Consider the following 18,378-nt stretch of genomic DNA (forward strand, 5'->3'; position numbering starts at 1 on the left):
GAGACGGAAGATATTGCAGCTTTCTGTATATTTGCTACATCTCATTTATACTCAAAGGGCCAGGCCCAAGCTAATCACAGCTGAATTCAGGCTGAAACATTACAGAAAAAAATAGGCAGAGTAGACCAGACTCAAGTACAACCCTTCTTCCTCAATCTTAACATCAAAAGGCCAATCGCTGTGCTCTGCTATTGCTTCTCAAGCAAACAGCTGAAGGAAGGAGGATTTTTTTTTTAACTAAGCCCTTCCACGCAGCCCTCTGGGTGTGTCTCTCCCACTGCCATGAGTCCAGTACTGTACGTGGGAGGAGGACACTGCAAAGCTACCACAGAGGAATGTTGAGCTGCAGTAGGCTACCGTCTATTAAACCTTACTCATGAGAGAATGACCAAAAATAGGCTACCATCTTTGCTCACCAGAGAACTGTGCTAGCAGACTTCCCTTCGTTTTGGGCACAAGTGTGGCTAACGGTAACAGATGAAACTGTATCCTTAGGGTGATCTATTGCATTCTCCTGTCCCTTATCCCACTTTATGGTCTGCTTGCTTGTTTTGAGTCTCCGCTGGTCTCTCAAGTTAAAAAACACAGATTGATGTAAGATCACAATCCACTGTCTTCTCCATAGTCCATAGCATAGTGCAGATGGTATAGATGTAGGCCTACTGTATAAGAAGCAGGATAGAGAAGTCCAGTCACATGCCTGTGATCCTACAGTGTGACTTGAGTCATGCTGGCCTGTGGCTTCACTAGGCCTGTCTGGAAAGCGGTGAGGAATGTCTGACATGCACAGAGCCCCAGCGGCAGTCAAACATCCCTCAAGGACCATGGGAGGGTGTCTTGTCATTCTCAGGCCCCCTGGTTCTTATCTGTCTGAAGCCTGGATAACGTCACTGGACTGATGGTGAGATTGGGCTGGAAAGGCTTTGGTGTTAAAAGACAAACACGCCCCAACAAAAACAAGCAAATAATTGAGAATTGGTGGTGGTGGTGGTGGTGGTGGGGGGGGGGGGGGTGTCCAATTAACCTAATGAATGTGTGAACAGATATGAGGCAATAAAGAATTGTCTGCTGTCACAATAATAGTGAAATAGTTGGTTGATCCATGTAGATAAAGTATATTCTCCCCTCCACAGTGAGGTCAGGGTCTGGACTCGAGGAGGTTCTACACTGTACACAGTATATTATTAACTGTCTTAGTAGGACACTTTAACAGGGCATTTGCCCCCTGACAAGGCCCTGCAGCATGGTATGGCAGAAACAAGGCCATAGTCTCCATCTCCCTGCGCCTCCTGCTGGTCGTAAAATAATAAAGCAGTCTCAGATTTGTCCTTGAAAACAATTTACAATTTACATCGCTAAATATCATGGCTTGTTTCTCTCTCTCGTTTCCTCTCCTTCACCAGAGAAACATTGATGACTTCGTATAACTTCCCATCCAGCTATTCAACACAAAATACACGATGAAAGGACACATTTGACCGTCAATTTATGAACGCACAGTCGTGACGGGTAAACACAAATGCAACCGAAAGTTATCATGCATACCGCTAGAGGAGGAAAACATGTTTCGTATTATTAGGAACACACCATTGTCATCTTTTTAAAGAACGTAAATGTTACTATATACCAGTGAAAAATTAATGTAATTTATCCGCAATGAATCTATTAGTAACGTATCGCGAGAGTCGTGACGTAACCTCGGAGATGTGAGTTCGACTGGAATCGGAAAACCTCCACCCACCGACCTTCCTTTCATTCCTGTAATCTGTCTGCGTAGGGTGTGCTCCGGAGCTAGTCTCGGCACACATTTTATTATTATGAAACAAACCAAAAGCTAGAGTACACACGCAGACATATTTTTATAAAAAAAAAAAAAGAAAAATCGGTGAAGCAGGATTTGATTTGCAAACCAAGCAACGCGAAGAAGACGCTGTACTGAGAAAAAGAAAAAAAAGACGCAACGAGAAGAACGTTAGCAAGCTAATCATTTAGCATCATTGTTGAAAGCGTGGGTGATTTAACGTTAGCCAGTTAAACGTAACTATTGATTGAGGGCTTTATCGTTAATTTTTTTATTGGACTACTTTGGCCTTGTATACTGCCAGTAAATTGGCCTTTTAACGGTCTGTGAAAGAATACAGACTAGAATTGTGAAATTGTGCGAGCCATCTCAGCTAGGCCGCTCCGACATTTCGCTAATCAAGCTAACTAGTCCACGTTGCTAAGCTAGCGAGTAGTTCCGTCTGCGCTCAAATTTTCGGAAATAGTGAAGCGAGCGACATTTTTTTTGCATTCCATACCGAAGGCGGCTATTATTCCGACAGTAGCCAGTTTGATATCGAGCTATTTTGCCCCGTATCCCCTCCCTCGTGTTGTTGCCTGAGAACACGCGTCGTCCGACATGAATCCCAGCGCGCCCAGCTACCCCATGGCCTCCCTCTATGTGGGAGACCTGCACCAGGACGTTACCGAGGCCATGCTCTACGAGAAATTCAGCCCGGCCGGGCCGATTCTCTCCATCCGAGTGTGCAGGGACATGATCACCCGTCGTTCCCTCGGCTATGCCTATGTCAACTTCCAGCAGCCTGCTGATGGTAAGGGTTACTTTGCAGCTATGTGCAGGGAAAATATATTACACGATCAGACTCCATTTTGTATCATAGCATTGCAACTATGTTGTTGTGACAAGCGCTCGTATTTTAACAAGTAGGCTCTGCGATGGTAAATGTTCATTCAGTTTTACATAGGTAGAATGTTATGGTTATAGTTGCATGCCTAACATAGGATCATGTTGGTCAATTCAAGTCTCTGTTCAAATGGACCACAAAATAAATGCATAATTCCATTCCTAACCTTTGTGCTTGAGGCTAAATACAAACTAGTTGTGTGAGCTTGGCAGTTTTGTCTGAATTTTTGCTATCACTTTTTCAGCTGAGCGTGCTCTGGACACCATGAACTTCGATGTGATCAAAGGCAGACCTCTCCGCATCATGTGGTCCCAGCGTGACCCCTCATTGCGGAAGAGTGGAGTGGGCAACATCTTCATCAAGAACCTGGATAAGTCCATTGACAACAAGGCCCTCTATGACACCTTCTCAGCCTTTGGAAACATCCTCTCCTGCAAGGTGGGTGGAGAGACAATTGTCTGCGTGCGTGTGCCCAGGGCATAGATTATTGCTCTGCATGACTCAACATTGCATTGGTGTGTGAAGTAGATTGTTTGTGTGTGCAAAATAGTCATTTGAGTTGCATGTTTTGAGATTGTTGCTTATATACTCAAATATCTTTTTTCCAAGGTGGTTTGTGATGAAAATGGCTCAAAGGGTTACGGCTTTGTGCACTTTGAGACCCACGAGGCCGCCGAACGTGCCATTGAGAAAATGAATGGCATGTTGCTCAATGACAGAAAAGTGTAAGTGGGACTATAATTACCCTCTCGAATATACAAATGTTTATGAGCCGATTTAACAACATTGGCACTTAAATGTAATCCTTATCAAAGGATGCCAGGTTGTTTTGTGGTGTATTTAACTGCATCTTGTTGACTAATAACTAACCAAATTCATCTAAATGCATTAATACAACCCAGTTGAGGGCCTCAAGCCAAGCTTCAGATACATCTTACAGAATCATAAACATGTGTTTCAGTATTATACATTCAATATGGTAAATGCTATAACTATATAGTAGAGATTTGGCCTTGATTTTCCAGTGCAAGTTCCTGTCATCGTAGTAATCCTACGCTACCGTCCTTTCTACTTGGTATATATGATTTGTTCTGTCACTTTCCTGTTCAAACACAACAGATTTGTTGGACGCTTCAAATCACGGAAAGAAAGAGAGGCTGAGCTCGGTGCCCGTGCCAGGGAGTTCACAAACGTTTACATCAAGAACTTTGGGGAGGACATGGATGACGAGAAGTTGAAGGAGATGTTTGGGAAATATGGTGAGGGCATGATGACAGCTTTAGTTTCTACTGTAGCCGTCATACCTAACCAGAATGCAGCTTTACACAATTGTCAAAAGGCTAGTAACACGAGACAGCACATTTAGACACCATTCTATTAGAATTGTCCTTTGAAATGTATTAAGAGATTGTCTTTTCTAGGGCCTGCCCTCAGTATCCGTGTTATGACTGATGACGGTGGCAAATCCAAGGGATTCGGCTTCGTCAGCTTTGAGAGGCATGAGGATGCACAGAAGGTTAGTGGCACCTCATGGTCTTTCTTGGTGTGGGGCACTGAAAATTGTGCTCACCATACTTGGCTCTGTGTTTGTTAACAAACATGCCCATGTATTCATTATGCTTCTACCAATGAGTTTTGTGTTTGTCTTTGCAGGCTGTGGACGACATGAATGGCAAAGAGCTAAATGGCCGGCAGGTGTATGTTGGCCGCGCGCAGAAGAAGGGGGAACGCCAGAATGAACTCAAGCGCAAGTTTGAGCAGATGAAACAGGATCGCATGACTAGATACCAGGTTGGTTGGCCTTCTCCTCAGTCTTACCAAGTAGTCTCTCAAATGTTGGTCTTGACTGTCATTGAGTCAGTCACAAAACATTACAATCTCACTGCTACTTAACTTTCCATGCACCAGGGTGTCAATCTGTACGTGAAAAACCTTGACGATGGCTTGGATGACGAGCGTCTCCGCAAAGAATTCTCTCCATTCGGAACCATAACTAGCGCTAAGGTAAACACTTTGAGTATTGTCACTTCTGAGTTCTAATTTTCAAATGGTTTGGGGTCAGGATTGGTGAGTTGATGACTTTATAGGCTTTCATTATTTGTCCATGTTGATAATTGTCACAGCCCAATAGAAAGTTTCATATACCTTCAGTAGTTAACAGACCTGTATAACTTTTCAGATAAGCTGTCTTAGCATCTTACGGTTTTGTCTCCAGTTATGTAGATTTTATTCAGGGATGCAAACTAGACACTTTCAAGTGACAGTCACCTTTTTGATCACAAAATAGGGCATGGTTTCTGAGTGCCCAGGTATCCATCACATTTTTCACTCAATGAGTTTGCATCCCTGTTTTAGTCCCCAATGGGTGTTCTAGCAGGGTATCCACTTAAAAAGTCTTAATTGCCATTTGAGAGGTATCAAATTGTGTAGCCAATGTGTTAAATGAGCATATGATATCGTTCCATATCGATCGCAGACCCCTGAATTGAGTCGATATCGTATCGTGGCAGACTTTGTGATATCGGAAAATATCGTATTGTCCAAAGAATCCATATAATATTGTATCGTGATGGAACTTGTGATTTACACACCTATCGTTGATGTGATGACAGTGCCATTGAGGTATTGATTTTTTTAAGGTCTTAAAAGGTATTGAATTTAACTTCAGCATCCCTGCATATACCGTGTGTAGCTTTACAGCTATAAATGAACAAATTCATGAAGATTGAACACAGGGCAATCAGAATCTATGATCAATTTCTTCTCCTGTAGGTGATGATGGAGGGCGGCCGCAGCAAAGGATTTGGCTTCGTCTGCTTCTCTTCCCCAGAGGAGGCCACCAAGGCTGTGACCGAGATGAACGGGCGCATTGTTGCTACCAAGCCACTGTATGTGGCCCTAGCCCAGCGTAAGGAAGAGCGTCAGGCCCACCTAACCAACCAGTACATGCAGAGGATGGCCACTGTCCGCGCAGTGCCCAATCCTGTCCTCAACCCCTACCAGCCTGCCCCACCCTCTGGCTACTTCATGGCTGCTATACCTCAGGTGAGACAGATGGAGAGAAGGCTTTGTCTGGAATGGAAGCCTGTTTGTGTGGCGAGATTGGATTCACACTAGCTGTTTCTAAACATGCAGTGAACTCCTGCTCTTAACCACGCCTTAGTCAAATGGGCTGCATGTTTAGAACCAATTCTCCATTCCAGTTTCACATGAACCACATAACACTGTCTGTCAGTGACTGTCACGTCTTATATTTTGACCAAAGTTGGTATTAAAAAGACAAAAGGTATGAGCATCTGTTCAGTCAAAGACCCCAGGAGACCCAGGAAGATTAGCGGCTGCTTTGCAGCAGCTAATGGGGATCCTAATAAAACTATTAAAAAAAAATCTTTAGACAAGTATTTTCCCGTCCCATTCACAAGATTGATAGTAGAATTAACTTGTTAAAGACAAAATGTAATATAATTCAAATTTGTTGCCCCGTTATAACCCTGTATAAGTTAGCAGCTATCTGAATATGCGGTTATGGTTTCAACAATCTTTGCTTCATTTATCAAACTAATAGCAGGATTAATTAGCTGGATGTACTCTACAACACCCAGTGTGTCTAACGTTTAGTAGTCTTTGGTCAGTGATTTTCACTGGATGCATGCAGGGCACTTTTGTCTAACCTGATGCAGGTGTTTATTCAGAACACTGTCAGTGTCTGCCCACTGTCATCACCATGCCTTACGATGTTACACTGGGATATGTCCACCACATCGATATGATAATATAAAATAAACTGTGTATAGCACCTTTCTTAACAAGGTTACAAAGTGCTTGTACACCAGAATAAGCACACCAAAGACCAAATAAGGCAAAACAATTATAAACAAGCACAGAAGAATTAAAAAAGAAAGGTAAAATCACACTAGAGAACTCCTTTATATTCCTTCACCTCTCCTGGCTGTCCTGTGTGGTTCTGTGGGTAAAGCATGGCGCTAATAATGACAGTGTGAGCAGTGTGTAAGTATTTGCACTTTTACTTGGAATTTGTGTACTGCCACGGTGCCACCACCTCTTGCACATAAGACGCGTAGTTATACTTGGATTAATGTCTTCCCCACAAAGTCTATAAATCCATCCTATCTGAAGAACATAAGGGGGGAATTCCCCCCTAGTTTGCAAAATGAATTTAGGCCCTGTGTTAATACTTCAGAAGTTGAATTTGAAGCTCAGCATTAATAAATTTGTATTTTTTTATTTTAGATTTACCTTTGTGTGTTATTGCAATATAAAACTACATAATTGAGAATCGATTCTGGAATCGGATCGTGACCCCAGGAATCGGGATCGGATCGTGGCTTAGCCGGATCAGCGCACCCCTAGTGACAAGTGCCCGGTATTAACGTTCACATAATAATCGTTCGGCATATCAATGAATTAAACAGCAAACTCATGATTCTACGGTTATACAGTTCATGTTTAGAAGTGGCTACTGACTGAAAATGTCTTTCAGGGGTCATTATCACGAAGTGTAAATTGATGGTGCCAGACCACTCACCCAGTTTGCAACTGCTTCATGGTTGAGGTAGAAACTTGTTCAGGCCAGTGGCTTCCAGTCATGTGCCATGGAGGGGCATTCAGGTTTTCATCCCAAGCACTGATACCAGCTCACTGTTTCAGGGTACCCGCTGGGTCTTGAAAAGTATTAAAAGTTGATCAATCAATTTAGGGAAAATTAAGACCCTTAAAAAGTCTTAATTGTTATTTACGAGGTATTGAAATCTGTAGCTATTGTGCTGATGGTGTTAAATGAGCATATCATACCCATATCGATCGCAGACCCCTGAATTGAATCCATATTGTATCGTGGCAGACTTTGTGATATCGGCAAATATCGTATTGTTGTCCAAAGAATGTATATAATATAGTATCATTAAACTTATGATTTACACCCCCTAACGCCGATGTGACGAAAGTGTCGTTGAGGTCTTGAAAAAGTCTTAAAAAGGTCTTAAAAGGTATTGAATTTACCTTCAGGATTCCTGCATATTATTTAGTTTACACCTCACCAAGTTGTGCTGTGTGTGTGTGTGTGTGTGTGTGTGTGTGTGTGTGTGTGTGTGTGTGTGTGTGTGTGTGTGTGTGTGTGTGTGGTCTGCATACTCAAAGCACTGATTTAGGCTGCTCTAAGGAAATTGTTAATAGGGAAAAACAGTTTGACCTTTGTGATGATAACCAAATGTTTTGGTCTTCAGGCCCAGAACCGTGCTGCATACTACTCAGCCAACCAGCTGGCCCAGCTCCGCCCCAGCCCCCGCTGGGCTACTCAGGGAGTGCGACCACAACGTAAGTAACCACCACATTTACAGTATATAGCATTTGTTGTCTTTATTACTTTATTCATTCTCCAGAGTAGAATTCGTTTAGATAAACTAATTGGTCATTTGTTTTTTTTTATTATTGTTTTCCTCTTTTAACCCTGAGCCAAGGACCTGAGCCCCCAATCGTAATTGAATTAAGGGGGGGTTCTGTAAACGGTCAGAAAATACATACAAAAATTTAAATATTTCTCTAATGCAGGATGTTTAGGTTTGTACTAGGGCTGGGTTAAAAAAATCGGTTCTCCGATTTTGAATACATTTTTATTTTAATCCTTTATCGATTCATATGTCCAGAGATCGATTTTTTATTTTCGCCCGTGAACGCACCACCAGCCTCTGCCTCTCGTTCTTCGTGCATGCTCAAAGTGATCTCTCGGTGAAGTCAAAACATGCAACACGGCGGATGCCGGCAAAATTAAAGGCAGATATGTCTGGAACAATTTCGGATTCAAAGACAAAAACGAGTTTGACAAAAGCAAAGCGATTTGCAAGATCAGCCGACCGGAGGTCCTGAAGGTACCCAAACGTGAACTACGTTATGGTATGTAGACATAATCCCAAACATGTATAAATCTGTAAAACAAGCATCAAAATGAAACTGCAGTCAGCAGAGAGAGTCGGCGGCATCACCTGTGACACCTGGACATCCATGGCAATGGAATCGTACATGACTTACCTCTCACTATATAAACGACGAGTGGAGCCTTATGTCTTGTTTTGATATGGAGAAGTGACTGACTGCATTACTAAAGAAAGCACTGGTGGTGTCAGTCCACTCTGCTTGTCACACTGATGCTGACTGGAGAGTCTGCACAACTTGCAGCACAGTATTGTGTTGTTCAGGGCTATAGTTCTGTTTTTGTTTTTGTTTTTTGGAACAAAATAGCCTTTAATACAAAAGTTACATGCCAGCAAAAAATGTCCACTTGTTCACAGGTCATACATAAACTAAAACATTAAATACCCCCCACTATTCATGGAAAAGTGCAAGGAATTTCAGCTTTCGTTTTCTATACAATGTCCATCAGTCAAAGACTTGCCTTCCAGAAACTAAAGTCCAGGGGGGGGGGGGTATTGCAGCAAGCAGGATGACTGTTAGCCAGGGAACTTAAATAGCACGCATAAGCCAGCAGCAGCGGACATCCGGCAGCGACTGCAACAGTCGCTCCAATGGGAGAGCAGAGTAGAGCAGGGGAGGGTTTATCCCAGTTATGGAGACCTGCGGCGCCAGACTCCTCGGACGGAAGGGAGAGGAGGCTGGCCAGCGAGACTATAGTATCACTAACCAAATCGATATTGAAATTAATCGAATTGAATCGGGATTAATCGATTCAGAACCTTCTGAATCGGAATCGAATGGATTCTTGAAATTTGAACCGATACCCAGCCCTAGTTTGTACTGGTTGTACATGGTTTGCTCTTCTTCCAGACTTCCAGAACATGCCCAATGCCATGCGGCCATCTGCCCCCAGGCCCCAGACCTTCAACACCATGCGTCCCACCACTACCCAGGTGCCACGCATGATGACTTCCCAGCGTATGCGTAAGTATTGAAGCTGCAACAGCAAAACTTGTGAGCAGAACTCTCACTTGTGGCTCCTTTCTGACTAGATGCATATTAATTTACAACAAAGTTGCTTTAGATTAGGAACCCAGAGAGAATATGGCAACTGCAAAAAGGACCTATACCTTTATATATACCAATAACCAATTTTCAATATGCTACAGAGGTGCCATACTATGAAACACCTATATTAATATTGTTAAACATGCATCATCTGTTAAGGCATTTAAATCCAAGCTTAAACTCTGAGTCCCACATCATCAACATAAACACACTTAAATCCAAGCTTAAACCAAGGTTCTGCCAAGGTGCTTGAAGTGCTTGGATTTTGAGGGGGAAAATGAAGTCCTGGAATACCTTGAAAATAGCTCCTTTCTAAACAAGGTGCTTCAAAGTCCTTGAATTTCACATGAACCACATAACGCTGTCCAGTGTTTCCCTTACAAAAATGTTCCGGCCTGGAGGGATTTCGATAGTGTTGGAGTACTTGAGACCGGTCTTGGTCTCGAGACTGGTCTCAAGACCACATTTTGATGGTCTCGTCTCGGACTCGCCCTCCATCGGTCTTGGTCTCGGGCAAGCCGGACTCTGGATTTTATTTCAAGACCAGCCGAGACCACAACTGCAGTGACATCATTACTTGCCCGTGTATATATATTTTTTACTGTGATTGGGTGTAAAAATCCCTCCTTCAATCGCAACCAATAATCTTGCAGTTTGAAAGTTTCTAACGCTGTAGCCACTCCTCTCACGTTCATGCACAAAGGAAGACAACACAATATGTGATTCAGTCCCATCTTGTCCCTTTTCTCCTTAGCCACCCAGGCCCTCGGCCAGCGCCCTGCCAGTGCTTCAGCCACTGCTGCTCCAGTGCGTGCCATGCCCCAGTACAAATATGCCCCTGGTGTGCGCAACCCCCAGCAGCACATGGCCTCACAGCCCCAGGTCACCATGCAGCAGGTAGGAAGCTCACTGTTTCAGAGGAATGTGCATATCTGAAGGAAGCTTGAATGGAATCTTGTTGACTTATGAGTGTATATTCCAAGATCATATCCCATTAGTATAGAGCAGTGGTTCCTAACCCTTTTTGTGTTATGTACCCCTTGAGCAGTTTTGCCATGCCAATAGTACCCCCCCCCCCACTCAATTATCTCCTAAATGTGTTCTATTAAACTCATATTAAACTTTTAGTAGGCCTCTCTAACACCTCTGATTATTAAATGAAAATACAATTCTGACAGTTTTCAATTGAAAAAGTAATTAGTTTGACCAAGATTAGCCTATGAAATTACTTTGAATATTTTTATCATTTTGTGAATAAATTGTAATCCCCACTCCTCCCAAGTACCCCTTGCAATCTGTTTTAAGTACCCCTAGGGGTACACGTACCCCCGGTTAGGAATCACTGGTATAGAGTATGCACAAACAAAAAGAAGTTAGTGGAGTTACTATAGTCTGGTTTACGCTTTTAGAACAAGTTGAGAGAAGTTATCCTGTAGACCAGGGGTGCCCAATACGTCGATCGCGATCGACCGGTCGATCGCGAAGGTAGTGTGGTCGATCGCATGGCATTGAGGGGAAGATATATATATATATTTTCTTTTCCAACTTTTTCCACTGTTTTTCCACTGTTTCCACTGTTTTCCACTGTATACTCAGTGTATATATATATAAATAAATATGTTTGGTAGATCACTTTGACTTGGTCATTTTAAAAGTAGCTCCCAAGCTGAAAAAGTGTGGGCACCCCTGCTGTAGACTGACCCTAATGCAGCAATGTTGTTTTTTGTTTCTCCTTAGCCTGCTGTGCATGTCCAAGGACAGGAGCCCCTGACCGCCTCCATGCTGGCTGCCGCCCCTCCTCAGGAACAGAAGCAGATGCTGGGTTCGTTCATTACCTGCTTAACATTACATGTTGCTTCATAGTAGGGCTGTCAAAGAATATTCTATATTTGAATATATATTCTAATATGAAAATTAAAAGAATATTCAAATATGAAAATTAATATTAAAATGTATTTTATTTCTTTATTTTTACATTTAACGAGGTTAAAAAACCTGGCCAAGAGGGCAACATAAAAACATACATCGTTTGCCTGGTTATTTAAAAACATTACAGGTGTAGGCTACTACTATATTAGTACTGACTACTGACAGACTAAATATGGGGGAAAAAAACAATGTTCATGTTCAAATAAATAGAACATGCCAGGATTGGCCAACGCCAGTGCCCAGAACTGTCAAATCAAATAATCGACAGACGCTATGGCCCGCCTCCCAACCCCTCTTTTGTATGACAGGCAGTATTTTCAGTCTATCAGAGATAGAGAATGTTATATATAAACAACTAACTAAAGCTGGTGGTCCGTATGGAGACAGTGTTACTCGAAATGGTTAAAAGTTATATCAATTTGGTCATTCAGTGGCGTTTTACTGCCATGTAACATAACTAACTAGCCTCTAACATTAGCCACAGTAGGCAATTACCCATGATGCATTGCGCTGTTAAAGAGCTTGCGCTAAAAACGTGATGTTGCACCTCTCCTATTATGGCTCTGGTGTGAACTACAGTAATGATCACATGAAGATTTTTTTTTCACGGGTCGGAAAGGAGTACGCCGTGACGTCAGGTTGTACCATTTTGGGCAAAAAAAGCAGGTTTGAACCCATAGAGGGCACTTATGCTGTTTAAAATGATCAAGATTAGGTTAAAAGCTGAGAAAAATTGTTTTGGGTTAAGTCCTGCTTTAAAGTATTTTAAAAAGTATTAAATTTGAAATCCTCAAAATTTGAATTTCTTTTACAAGGTATTCAATTCCGTTTACAAAGGTCTTAATTTTTTTCTTTGAATAAATGAATACCGTAACGTCATAAATAACTATAAATAATGTATAAAACGTTTTTATGTTGCGACTAGGATTTTACAGGTAACGTTGCTAACGGCACATTATTGACGATTGAGCAGCCCTAGTGTCTGTGGCACAAATTATTTGCGTAGCCTACTTTCTCAGTTTAAACACTGGACAAAACAGTCTTTTGAGTCTCTAGTCATTGCTGACAGTGGCCTGTTCTTCTCCCCTCAGGTGAGCGTCTGTTCCCCCTGATCCAGAACATGCACCCCAGCCTCGCGGGCAAAATCACCGGTATGTTGCTGGAGATCGACAACTCAGAGCTGCTTCACATGCTGGAGTCACCCGAGTCACTGCGCTCAAAGGTCAGTTAATCAATCAAGCTCAGCTTCTCAAATCATTTGTTATCCTGTTTGTGAAATATTACCTACAAATGTATTTGTCTGTTATGTTTCCTTCCGTGTTCCCATGGGTGACAGAGCTCCAGACTGAATTCAGTCAAACGTTAATTTATCTAAAATGTTCATTAATAACATGATTTTGGTAGAAAGAAAAAGGCGGAACTCCGCTGCAAGCGCAGTGCAGTACACGGACCGTTAACAGCGCAACACTGCAGAGTTATCTTGTGAAATACATCCATGTTTCTTGTAGAAAGCCATCAAAAATGGCAGCCGTTACAAACATTAATTGACATTGGCATTAAATGGCAAAAAGGACAATTTTGAGTACTGGCTTTTTCTTTCCGTTTCAAACATTAATTGGTCTGGTTTTGCTGAGTGTAGATTTGGTGCCGATGAGAAGAAGTTCTGTCTTGTCACTGTTGAGTTTGAAGTTGTGGGTCAGCCAAGTTTTTATTGCGGAGATGCAGGCTTCGATGTGGGTGAGGGGTGGGTTCTGGATGGATTTAGGGCTGATGTAGGTCTGGGTGTCGTCGGCATAACAGTGGAAGTCCAGGTTGAATTTGCGGATGATGTGACCGAGGGGGGAGTATGTAACAGATGAAGAGCAGGGGGCCGAGGACTGAGCTTTGGGTGACCCCCTGCGTGACAGAGGAGAGGGTGGAGGTGTGACAGGAGAGGGAGATGAACTGGCACAGGATTGTGAGAATCGCTCATATTTTTGTTAATTCCCGCAGATTTGTAATTTATAATGCGGGAGAAGTCCCGCAATTGTTTGCGCGCCGATGTCTATAATGTTAGCCAACGGAGCGGAACGAACACTGCTGAATACGGACGACTGGTCGGACACATTAGAGGGTGGACTGTTAGCTGAACGTTACCACAGGCAGCAGTGTAGCAAGCAGCAAACAGCTTGCTGTGACCAAATATCCGCACATTCAAAGCACTTCATACTCCCAGATCACATATTTTCTTTAATCAGGTGGAAACAGACAGATAATGTGAGCTTTGCCAGCAACATGACAGTAAGAAAGGCAGATGTAGTGAGATGGATGATTTAATATTCCATAGCTCTGACCTAACCAAATCTAACTGAAGTGTGAACACAAAACAAAGAACACTTCTGATATAATGATAGATAGATAGATAGATTTTTATTATTTTTATTTTTATTAACACATTGAATGCCAGCCATGTTTTCATTCCTGTAGGTAAGTTGTGCCAGGGGTGTTTTTGACGATTCTGGCTCATTTTAGAACAGCCGAGGATTCTTTTCTGTTAAGAATTCATGAACACCAATCATCTAAAAATAACTAATAGAATGTGTGCTTTCTCTGTCTAAAAGAGTTAGTTTGCAGAGTTAGTAGTTATGTAGATATTAGCCGTTGAGTACAGCATGGTTTCAGCGTCTGGAAATTTATTCAGAGATAAATGGCTTTTTGTGAAACAGTCACTTTAACCATTCATTTTTGGCATCAGTAAGACCGTCAGACATTCTAAACAATAGTTTTGAACAGTAATTTCCTCCATAACAACAGGAAACACCCCTCTCATTCAAACTCCTCCCTCCGTCTGTCTTCTCCTCCTTCCTCCTGGCTCTAACAGCGGGCGTGTCAGAAGCGCGTTGCTGCTGCCTGCCTGCCTGTCGGGCAAGACGAGTCTGAAATGGATTACTGTAAAATCGCGTCGCCATTTCCTTGAATGGCTTGCTCCCGCGGTGTGTGTGTGTGTGTGTGTGTGTGTGTGTGTGTGTGTGTGTGTGTGTGTGTGTGTGTGTGCGTTGCTCCGCGGCTCTGGGGGGAAGGGATCTCTGTCCGTTCTGTGTGTGTGTGCTTCTGACTGTAAAATCGCCAAGCCATTTCCGCGGGAGGCGGCTGCTTTTGTTCCCGTGGCTTTTGGGTCCTGTGGCTTCTCTCGGTCTCTGTCGCCACTTAGTGGTCGGTAAAATAGATTACACACATGCTCTTGCTCCAAATAGTTATCTCGAAGATGTAAAAGGGGTTGATTGATGTCCCACCGTCAAAAAAAAAAAATGTTTATGTAAGACGAGTTAGCTCGTCCTTGGCACTTAAGCGCTGGATTATGTAAGACGAGTTAGGTCGTCTATGGCACTTAATGAGTTAATATGAGTGTTATATTTAAGCAATATATCACGAGAGCAAGTGTGTTGCGGCCTCGTGGGATAACAGCTTATCAGCGGGATATATTCCACAACACACGCTGCTCGAGTGCTATATTGCTTTTATAAAACGGTTTCCAAGTATAATAATATAATAATAATAATACTATAAGTCCGACTGGCATCGTATTCTGATAGAGTCAGTTGAAACACTACTGTAAGGCGGGACCTCTAGCAAGAAGATAGACGTGCGGGTGATTTGATTGGATCGTTCTGGAGACTGAAGTCGACATTGGCCAATCCTGGCGCTTGCTGAGAGCTTTTTGCAAAGCTCGACACCAGAGCCGTATGCCGACACCAAGTAACGTTACGTCTTATTTAGAAATGCGGGGTTAAGAGTGAGGGCGCGCGAGAGAGGGGTTAAGACATTAGCCCGCGACTATTCTTGTACAAAACATCATTTTCTGCGAAGTATTAGTAAAGTTATAAGCGAAGATCGATTCACAAGGATCTGAAAGCTGTCTCCGCCATTTTGTTTTTGAGGTAACCAAAGCCTAAGAGAGTTGCGCCATCATGCGTCTGGCTGCAAGCGAGTAGCTTTTTGTTTTGACACTACTGTAAGGCGGGACCTCTAGCAAGAAGATAGACGTGCGGGTGATTTGATTGGATCGTTCTGGAGACTGAAGTTGACATTGGCCAATCCTGGCGCTTGCTGAGAAGCTGAGAGCTTTCTGGAAAGCCCAACATGGAGCTCGAGCGCAGAGCTGCCTTTTAGTAAGAGTTGCCATGGCAACCAATAACCCATGGCCATGGGTTATTGAACTCGGTTACTGGAATTATACAATGGCTGTGAACCAATCAGATTGCTTGATTTGAGAGAGCTGTTTTATAATAGTGTATCACTCAATACAAAAAAATAAAGGCTTTGATAGAACCAAAAGCCTATGGCTCCTAGTCTGCAAAGAAAACACAATGACAAAAGCCATAGTAATTTAGACTCAGGTGTGTATAAACTACCGGTTAAAAACTTATTTTTTTAACAGATATTTGTCCGTTATAGTATCTGCTGAAAAAATCCCCCCCCCCCCCCCAAATCTATAAATCCTCCGTATCTGAAGAACATCAGGGGCGAATTCCTTCCCAGTTTGCAAAGTGAATTTGAAGCCATGCACTGTATCAAAGGCTGCGCTGAGATCTAGTAGTATCAGGATGTTGAGGGCACCTGAATCTGCAGAGATGAGTAGATCGTTAATGACTTTGACCAGGGCAGTGAAATGCTGTGAAATGGACGGAAGCCAGACTGAAAGGGTTCGTAGAGGTTATTGGATTGGAGATGGGAGTGGAGTTGGGTGGCGACAATGCGTTTGAGGGTTTTGGAAAGGAAAGGTAGGTTGGAGATGGGGCGGGTAGTTGGAGAGGTTGACTGGGTCAAGAGTGGGCTTTTTAAGAATAGGGGTGACTGCGGCGATTTTGTAGACAAAGGGAACGTGACCTTGGGATAGTGACTGATTGAAGAGGGTGGTGAGGTGGGGGATGAGGGCAGAGAGGCAGCCCTTGGTCAGAGTGGTGGGGAGGGTGTCAAGAGAGCAGGTGGTTGACTTGGAGGCAGTGATGAGGGGGAGTCAGGGGGAGAGAAAGCAGTGAGAGAAGAGGAGGGGGAGTGTAGTCAGCTGGGGGAAGATGATAGTGGGTGGGGGTGGAGGAGTTGGTGATGGAAGTAGTCAGTGAGCTAAAAACAAACACTTTGTTTGGTATGTCCATGCTTCTTATTTTTTCTTTAACTCGTAGCGACTGCCTACTGTTGCATTTCTTTGTGGGAATGAAAACACTGCAGCACAGGCCACCGGAAGACGGGGCCGGGTCTTCTTCTGTCTTCCTGCCTGTAGTAACGCATACCAGGCTCTCTCCCCTCTGAGACCAGAGTGACAACACATGGGTGTTGGTGAGGCGAGGTTACCAACACCCATGTGTTCCCTTTCTGAATTTAAATGAGCCAGTGTGCCATACAGCCTAGTCGTCACAAAGCATCATCAGTGGATTGTTGTGCTTGGCCTGCAGCTTTAATGAGAACAGTCTGTGCTGTGGTCTAACTCGGTGCTGTGTTGTTTCAGGTGGATGAGGCTGTTGCTGTGCTTCAGGCCCACCAGGCAAAGGAGGCTGCTCAGAAGTCCACCACCCCTGCTGGGGTTCCTAGTGTCTAAGAAGGTGAGGGTCAGGATCTGATTTGGAATTGAATTAACTCTAAATTGTAAAAGCAATTCATTTGTTTCATCTTATGAGTAAAAAAAATGGCTTCTTTTTTAATATGGAAATTGTTGACTTTGATCTTGTTTTTTCTTACAGATTGAGCATTTTGAAACCTGCTTCACCGATGGAAAAAGATAGAAAAAAAATTTAAACATTGAAAAACCTAAAACTCTGAAAACATTGCAAAATGATAAATTATTTCTTAAAAAAGAGATGAAAACAATTGACTCTGCCAGGTCTAGGGATGGTTTGACTAGACCTTGATCATAAAAAGGAAAACTTTGTTTAAAAAATAGAAAAATATAGAAAATTGAATGATAAAATAATGAATGCATTCCTCTGTTTTATGTCATTTTACTGTGTCAGTGCTCAGAATATCAGCTGTGTACAGGTAGCTGATAGCTGAGCATTTTGAAAAGTAATTTGTATCGTAAACTACTGGCTGTAATAAATTCTCGAATAATATTTATGCCTCTTCTGTTCTATGACCCAATGTCAGTGTTCATTCCCATGTACATGTACTAGTTGTATTATGCATAAGATTGACACCAATTTGATTAATGCATACATTTGTGGACATGGTAGTTATATTTATAGAAAAGGGCCTGACTGTGCTGATTGGGCAAAGCCCCCCCCCCCCTTTGTAGGCAATTGGTCTTTGATTCATATTAATTTCCGTTGGGATCTAATTTATTTTTCATATAGATGGTTGCGTTTGAATTCTGTTGCTAGGTAGCTTATTTCCTGCCATTGTAATTTGTGAACACTAGCCTGGTTAAAACCATCTTGATATAAAAAAGAAAATCTGAAGGAAATAATTAATGTTGACTGTTCATGTTTGTCCTAAAAATCATTGGGGAAAAAAAAACATCCTGATATGTGATCTGACATTCTGTTTCACTCCCGCAGAATGAAACAAAATGCGAGTTCACGACACGTGACCAGATGGTTTACCAGATGCACATAATCTCTTTTTGGAAGGAAAAGAGGTAGCTGGCACTACTTTCCAAACATGGCCGCTGACCTCTTTTCCTTCCAAAAAGACAGATTATGTGCATTTTGGATTAATATTTCATCGTGTGGTGAGTACCCGAAGCACAACATGTATTTTGGCACCGTGAGAATTGTGTTTTGACAGATTTTTA

At 42.6% G+C, this 18,378-nt stretch overlaps 1 protein-coding gene across 1 annotated transcript; it reads left to right on the plus strand.

Annotated features, from left to right (window-relative positions):
* Positions 1 to 1,745: 1,745 nt before the first annotated feature.
* Positions 1,746 to 17,698, plus strand: LOC310784713 (polyadenylate-binding protein 1A). Its single transcript, XM_083645744.1, has 15 exons — positions 1,746 to 2,594; positions 2,932 to 3,125; positions 3,297 to 3,412; positions 3,807 to 3,946; positions 4,109 to 4,203; positions 4,341 to 4,478; positions 4,596 to 4,691; positions 5,460 to 5,732; positions 7,931 to 8,021; positions 9,486 to 9,599; positions 10,438 to 10,580; positions 11,421 to 11,505; positions 12,704 to 12,834; positions 17,098 to 17,191; positions 17,330 to 17,698. The coding sequence occupies exons 1-14, from the start codon at positions 2,402 to 2,404 to the stop codon at positions 17,185 to 17,187; spliced, it is 1,899 nt and encodes a 632-aa protein (XP_083501870.1). The 5' UTR covers positions 1,746 to 2,401; the 3' UTR covers positions 17,188 to 17,191; positions 17,330 to 17,698.
* Positions 17,699 to 18,378: the final 680 nt, after the last annotated feature.

This window comes from Poromitra crassiceps (assembly GCF_964638095.1).
Source record: "Poromitra crassiceps genome assembly, chromosome: 1".
Classification (NCBI taxonomy): Eukaryota; Metazoa; Chordata; class Actinopteri; order Beryciformes; family Melamphaidae; genus Poromitra; species Poromitra crassiceps.

Coding starts and splice junctions, on each gene's coding strand:
- LOC310784713 (XM_083645744.1), top strand. CDS start 2,402: ATGAATCCCAGCGCGCCCAGCTACCCCATGGCCTCCCTCTATGTGGGA. Junction 8,022..9,485: donor TCAGGGAGTGCGACCACAAC/GTAAGTAACCAC, acceptor CTCTTCTTCCAG/ACTTCCAGAACATGCCCAAT. Junction 9,600..10,437: donor GATGACTTCCCAGCGTATGC/GTAAGTATTGAA, acceptor TTTTCTCCTTAG/CCACCCAGGCCCTCGGCCAG.